The following is a 7,715-nucleotide window of genomic DNA, read 5'->3' as shown; positions in this document are numbered from 1 at the left end:
GTTTTTTTCCCCTATCTTGCCTCCTGAGTTTTTTCTTTTTTGGGTGTTGCCTGTTCGGATTACAACTTTGGAGTTTCACCGGGTGTTGCTGAGAAGGACACACAATCTGGATACATTTCTTAAACGACGACATTATATTAACTTTTGGAGCGCAGTCGAAGGCACTTTGGTTACGTTGCCAAGCGACACCGGCTGGTTTTATTTTAGCCGCCGTTAGCCTCTGCTAAGCTAACTGAAACAACCTACCGTTGGCTGGGTTGCTAGCGAGAGAGGAGACCAATGCAGGCCATTAAGTGTGTGGTGGTGGGGGACGGGTAAGTCTAACTATATTTGTAACCTTAAACAGTTAAACTATCCTAATTAAACTCATATTAAAGCAGTTAAAAGCTAAAATAGTTAGTTTTTGCTGACCCGGTTACCAAAAGTTGTCTAACGGCTAACATGCTCTAGAAAACAAAGATAGTGGAGGACGGTCACGTAAAAAACATATTTGCAACCTTATTTTAACCCATAAAACGCCCAAAACTGGCTTATATGAAAGCGGTTCAACAGCTAACATTGTTTGTTGTCGATGACCCCCTTTTCATACACTTGTCTAACTGCTATGAAGCTCCAGATAACATGCTAAGGCAGTAGGAAACGTGACGTAAAACCACCCTTTCAACCTTATTTTAACCACCCACAAAACGCCCAAAATGGACTCATGTTTATAACATAGGTCTTTGACCCCCTTTTCACACAGTTGTCTACCCGCTATGAAGCTCCAGATAACATGCTAAGTTGAGCGACAGCTGTTGTTGTGCCTGCTCTGCAGCCCAGCTGGGTCAGACAGATTTATCTACATGCTCCGGTTAGGTGTGACTAGATGGGTCACAGCATGTCATTTATTAGACATGACGCAGGCCGCCATGTCGACAGCTAACCGAGCTGCTTTATAACCCGACCCATGAAGAAGCAGTGGTGGAAGAAGCACTCAGATCGTGTACATAAGTAAAAGTAGAAGTAGGCTACCAGAGTGTAAGAACACTCTTTTACAAGTAAAAGTCCTGCATTGCAAATGTTACTCAAGTTAAAGTACAAAAGTATTAGCATCAAAATAGACTTAAAGCGCCAAAAGTACTCATCATGCTGATTGGCTGTAATTTAGATGAATATGTATTATGGGTTTTGATTTATAGATGTTAAAGGTACAGCTAACTTTAATTAAGTTGTATACTGCAGCTTGTGAATGTTAATCAAGGTGTAACTAAAGTCTGCAAAAGTAACTAAAGGTATTACTATTAAATAAATCTAGTGAAGTAAATGATCAAGTAAAGTACTAGTCTCTCAAATGTACTGTTATAGTACTTGAGTAAATGCACTTTACTATCCCTTTGCAGAATGGCCGCTTTCGCAATATTATATAATGATATCACTGGATGGTAATCAGTAATCCATTACTTCATTTCTAATTAGCTGCTGGTAGCAAAGGTGGAGCTACCCTTTAATGACTTGTTATACTTACAGTAAGTCCATAATAGTACATCATAAATCATTAGTTGTCACATTAATACAATGAACCTGCCACTCTCAACTGAAGCTGTTTCATAAATGTAAAATGTACAGTATTTGAGTAGTATAATGAGGTAGCATGAAATAAAAATATCCACCTACAAGAATCTCAAAATTGTTCTTAAGTATTGTACTAAGTTACTTTTCAACATTGTATACAACTAATTGCATTTTTCACTATTGAGACATTTCACACACTTTGTACGTTTGTCCTTAACCAAAGTCACTTAAGGCCTTAACTTATTTTTCCAACTCATTATATTGTTTTGGAAAACCCAACTACAATAAAGCTTTAAAGCAGCCTTTGATGTATAACCTGATGATGTAATCTGAAGTGTAGGCATAAAACAAGATGACCTTTTATGAGTCCCACAACCAGGGAAGTACCAGGGTGATTTGTGCAGCGAATGGACAGTGCAACAACAGGAGGAAGAACTACAATTACAACAAATGAAACTTTCCACGTATGAGGATAGGTTTGCACAAATATTGATATTGCACATGAATACAAAAAATGGATGATATGAAACTATCATCCCATGGGGAGAAACTGCACTCAAGTGGGGCAACACAGGTTAGACCTCCCTGACTGTTTAACCTGTCAGGCAAGACAGGTTAAACATACAATACACATACTAAGAAACTGCCTTGCGTTTGCCTAAAGTCCATTTAAGAATATACTCTACATGTTTTAGTTCTCATCTTTGTGTTTTCTCTTTTGATCTTTTCTAATCTCAGGGCTGTGGGGAAAACATGCCTGCTCATCAGCTACACTACCAATGCCTTCCCTGGAGAGTACATCCCAACAGTGTAAGTAACACACACACACACACACACACACACACACACACACACACACACACACACACACACACACACACACACACACACACACACACACACACACACCTCATGAACAGCTGTGATAAGATGGTCAGCAATCAGTTCTGTCTTTGAACCATGTATTTTTTCTTTTAATGTTTATTTTATTAGCTTTTCTTTTTAATGACTGATTTTAAATGCCATTTTCTTAATCTCTTTCATTTTTTGTAAAGCACTTTGAATTGCCTTGTGTTGAAAAGTGCTATATAAATAAACTTGCCTTGCCTTGTCTCTTCACCATATTGTAATATATTAGGTAATGTTGGAAGGGCTGGGGAACCGAAATCTTCTATCCTATTATGTTATTCCACATCTTGATAGTGATTTATATCCTGATATATAGCAAGTTGTTGGGTGATTATATAAACATATAGTACAAAATAATTAATGGTAAAGCTTTTTTTCCATACTACTGTGCCAAATATTAACTTGAGGAAGCAAGATGTTTCAAGTAAAGAGAAATAAAGTATATATATTTAAGTAATAGCTCACGACAGGCCGTGGTATGATTTGATTTAGTATGTGCTGCTATGTGTTCTATATGTTTTTATGAATTTAAACTTTATTTCACCACAATATGATTCCATTAAAAGACAAACAATTATCATATTGAATAATGGCCTAGCCCTATCCTTTAGGGAAAATTGTTGGAATGCATTAAACTACATTTTCCATAGCTTATCCTCTCCCCCCCTCCTACAGCTTTGACAACTACTCTGCCAATGTGATGGTGGATGGCAAACCGGTGAACCTGGGCTTGTGGGATACAGCGGGACAGGAGGACTACGATAGGCTGAGGCCTCTGTCCTACCCTCAGACAGTACGTACACACATCCATACACTTCACTAACAACAGCATCGTCTCAGACCGCTGCCGTGCACTGACCAGTATCAGCCAGACAATGTTAGCATGAACACTGTTCTCACTTTGCCACCATTGATTTAGAGTCATTCACTGGCTTTAAATGCTTCAGACACTCAGCAGAGTAGAGCCTCGTATCCATAGTACCTATACACTGTCTGCAGGAAGTGAAAGGCAGCTCTTGTTTGCGCTCTTTGTCCCCACAACAAACTGGCCTCTGTGCCAGAGACTCTCAAGGAGCTGAGAGCGAGTCAGTGTGGATCTAACCAACAGTGTCTAGTTCTGTGAACCCTCATGTCTTAGCATTTGGGGTCTATTAAGTCAATGTTGTGTGCTATCTTTAGCATCATAGTGTCAAAGATGTAGGTATTCTTGTCCCAGTAGTAACTTAAACACTTACACAGTGGCTATAAAATGTGTTAATGGTGACTTGATGTTTGTCCTTTTCCTCCTCAGGATGTGTTCCTGATTTGCTTTTCACTAGTCAGTCCGGCCTCCTTTGAAAACGTCCGTGCCAAGGTGAGAAAAACCTGCTCTACATCCCTGTAGTTTGTCAAATCGGCCAATAATGTTAATATTAAGTTTGCATAACATTTCATAATTACATTACATTTTGGTGGAGGATCAAGACAGCCGTATCTTGGATTCTAGCCATTACACAATAACAGTTTCTGACACACCTATTAATGTAACAGTGACTGCGCTTGTTTTGATATCATAGGCATTTTGATAGGGATGTCCCGATCACCTTTTTTTGCTCCCGATCCGATTCCGATCATTTGATTTTGACAATCTGCCGATACCGATTTTTCCCGATCCGATCTTTATGCAATGCATTAAGAGGAAAAAAAGGTAACAGATAACGGCTGGTCATCCAACGCCATGAATTCAGCTATCTTGGCTGTTATTGTTTTGGCCTTTTCACTGTTCTGGGGCAGTTTCTCTTTCCTTTTAAAAGTCTCTGAAAGTGTCGGTTGTTTCAGTGCCGTTACCTGAGTGGCCGCTGTGTACTCGTCGTGTTGTTGTTGGTGTTTGTTTCTCAGGTGGCGTGTTAGATTGGTCGTGTTGAACGTAGCTCTGTTCTTTCCACCACGCGGAACCTCCGCCTTGCAAACATTGCGTCTGGCTGTTACACTGCCTTCGCTTTCAATTTTATAATACTTCCAAACTCCTGACATTTGCTCTGTCCCGACTCCCGAGTCACCAGCTGAACGTAGCCTCTCGTTAGCTAACTGCTACTATTAGACACTGCGCCCACTCTGCCGCCAGATTTGAGAGAAATAAGCAACCAGGTCTGAAAACAAGCCCAACAGAAGCAACACATACATGATGTTGTGTGATTTTAAACCAAAACTAAGTCCTCAGGATGACTTTAAGACGTGAACATGGTCATTTTTGTTTTGTAACATTAAATAAAATACAAATATTTTATAGGAAAAAAAATCCCGATCCCCGATTTTTTTCTCCCGATTCCGATCTTTTGAAAATCACGTGATCCGATCCCCGATCACGTGATCCGATCCGATCTCCGATCACGTGATCCGATCGGGACATCTCTAATTTTTGAATCAAATCAACAATCTTAACTGAAACATTTACTTTTATTCTTATGTAAATACAAAATAACTCACAAAACCTTATTTTAAAATATATAAAATTACAGATTTAATGACAATATGCATACTTTTATGCAAAAGACATTCAACATGTTGCGATTAATGTAAATATTCAGCCATTAGGTACACATTTAAAGGCAGAAACAGACTGTCGGTCATGTTAAAATAACCCATGACCCTTTTTGAATATATTAAATATTCCACACTGTCTGCATCCTGCGACCGCTGACTGTCCCCCCTCTCCCCCTCAGTGGTACCCTGAGGTGAGACACCACTGTCCCAACACGCCCATCATCCTGGTGGGCACCAAGCTGGATCTGAGAGACGACAAGGACACGATTGAGAAACTGAAGGAGAAGAAGCTCAGCCCCATCACCTACCCTCAGGGCCTGGCCATGGCTAAAGAAATAAGTGAGTTGAAACACCACAAATTAATCCTCAGATCCTTTGAGAAATGGTTGAATGCTGTTCTCTGAATCGTGATTTTGTGTACTCATTATGGTCATTTAAAATCCATTTCCTGATACCAATTATATGGAATTAGGGTTGTTCTAGAAACCTCATGCCTCCTCTGTAGTATGGGATTTACAGTGTACTCAGATTTACTATTTTGTATTACCATGTCCTAAATACTTGGGTATTCTACTCTTACACTTTTCTTGCATTGTATGTATTTGTACTGCTATGTTTGTAATTTTAATTTTCTCAATGTTTTATGTGAGGGCATATTTACACTTGGCATATTTCATGTTTTAAGTGTTCATTATTGTGCAATGTCCCTGCCAAATAAATAAATACAAATACTGGTACAACATCATCAAATGTGATATAAGACATTTGCCACTTGCTCAATTGTTAAAATAAGCATATATTGAATAGGTTATATCACCAGGGGGTCCGCGGGGTCTTAACAAGTATTAAAAGTTGATAAATCAATTTAGCGAAAATGAAGGCTATTAAACGACATTTCTCAAGGTATTACGTTTTGTAGCTTGTTTTCAATAAGTATATAAATGGTCCAAAGAGGTTGTATTCTACAGTCGGCCTGAATGTAATCATTGCGTAGGTGTGTAGTGTGATTCTGTGTAGTTTATTTATGGCATCCCGTTGGATTTGACGTCGTCTGAACAGGACATCGCACGCTCACTGCTTGATAGCGCGAAGGTCCGTTTACGCCGGTTGTTAAACAACATCGTTATGGGGAAATGCAAGTTTGCGTCCAAATGGTTGGAAGATAAGGAGGAAGGACAATCAATACTGTATATAGTAAATGTGAGGTAAAGTGTGTCGCCAAGGTAACCGGTTAAAACTCCAAGTGGCGATGAGGTCTTAAAATGTGTGGAAAGGGTCTTAAAAAAGGTCTTAAAAGTTTTTACATCTGACTTCAGGATTCCTGCACATACCCTGATCATGCCATGCAAACAAAAACAAACTTATTTGCTGACTTGCCCCTCTGCCTTTTTGCTTTCCTCCCCTCCGCCCTCAGGTTCAGTGAAGTATCTGGAGTGCTCTGCTCTGACGCAGCGCGGCCTGAAGACGGTGTTTGACGAAGCCATCAGGGCGGTGCTGTGCCCCCCGCCCGTCAAGAAGAGGAGGAGGAAGTGCAGAATATTGTAAGGGAGAAACACAGGGAGTAGAATAACACAGTTGCAGTCAGAACCCGCCTACCTAGGAGATGGAGAGGATGGCTGGGTTCCCCACATATCTATTCACCCCGTGTCCTTGCTTACATAGAAGCTCTGGTAGATCAGATCTCCATCTAAAAGGACTTCACAGATTTAAGCAGCGCTGAAGGTTTTTCTCTCAGATCTGGTTTCTGTTTGCTTTCATCTGTATCGTCCTTTTAGATCGACAGGAATGAAGTGACTTTGTTAGGCCTTGGGGAATGTGAGGGAGAGGGTGATTTAACATTTCACATCATCTGTCTCCTACGTTGTGAAGAAACACTACTTGAATGTGATTTTATCATGAATTAACTGAAGATTTAACTCTTAAGAGAAGGGGGTCCTGCATTGCACTCTTTCCCCTACACACTACAAGATTCCTGCTGCCTTGATGACATTTTACTTTTAGCAAGAAATGTATTTCAGTAGCTCTAATTTCCATCGTCAGTTTATTTTCAGCTGCGGTTTGTTTACATGTTTCATCTGACTAGACTGAGGTGTTGCCAAAACTCAGTGGTCAAAGGTCATCACTTTGTAGTCGCTCCTTGGACACTAAATATCTCTTCCTTATTAACTTAGTTTCTAACCTGTTCAAGGTACCATCATGCAGTCACAGTTAGATCCTTAAATGACATATAACCTTTCTTGTAGCAGATGCTAAACTAAGTACTAATTTCTCTGTACAAGTAACAAGCATTTAAAACGCAGTCTCTGCTAGACGTCTAACAGGTGAATGTGAACACACGCAGTATTTTCTAACTGTCGGGCCTGTGAGGGTGCAGCGCTGCCAGTGTTGTTGTGCTGTTTCGTCCTCAATCTATCTGTAATTATAAAACTCTCACTAAGTTCTTGTTGATTTTGACCACATCTACTACTGTGTTTCATGAAGTCTACGAGCCAGTGCACTCAAGGTTGTAACGGATGTCTCTTGTTGTACAATATGAGCAGTAGCTTCGAAGCAAATGCATTTTATTTTTAAACGAGCAATGATCAAATTGCATGGGTGCTCTGGGGAGCCGCTGTAAATCTCATTTTCAGTGCGCAGTGGACACGTGGATTTACCTTCTCGCTTAATATGTTTTAATTTTCACTAGTAATATGCAGATTTTTTTTGTAAGCAAATAAATTCATTTAAAATTA

At 39.8% G+C, this 7,715-nt stretch overlaps 1 protein-coding gene across 2 annotated transcripts; it reads left to right on the top strand.

Moving 5' to 3' along the window:
- On the top strand, nt 1-7,715 carry rac1a (Rac family small GTPase 1a). Of its 2 annotated transcripts, none has more exons than XM_034214416.1 (6): nt 1-314; nt 2,290-2,361; nt 3,136-3,253; nt 3,752-3,814; nt 5,163-5,322; nt 6,398-7,715. In XM_034214416.1, exons 1-6 carry the CDS (start codon nt 280-282, stop codon nt 6,526-6,528), a joined length of 579 nt encoding a protein of 192 aa, XP_034070307.1. In that variant the 5' UTR covers nt 1-279; the 3' UTR covers nt 6,529-7,715. The 2 variants fall into 2 exon arrangements, with proteins under 2 accessions (XP_034070307.1, XP_034070308.1); XM_034214417.1 differs by lacking the exon at nt 1-314 and adding an exon at nt 1,987-2,027.

This window comes from Gymnodraco acuticeps, unplaced genomic scaffold (genome assembly GCF_902827175.1).
Source record: "Gymnodraco acuticeps unplaced genomic scaffold, fGymAcu1.1, whole genome shotgun sequence".
Taxonomy (NCBI): Eukaryota; Metazoa; Chordata; class Actinopteri; order Perciformes; family Bathydraconidae; genus Gymnodraco; species Gymnodraco acuticeps.
The sequence above is the reverse complement of the archived record's forward strand: the minus strand, read 5'-3'. Positions and strand labels throughout refer to the sequence as shown.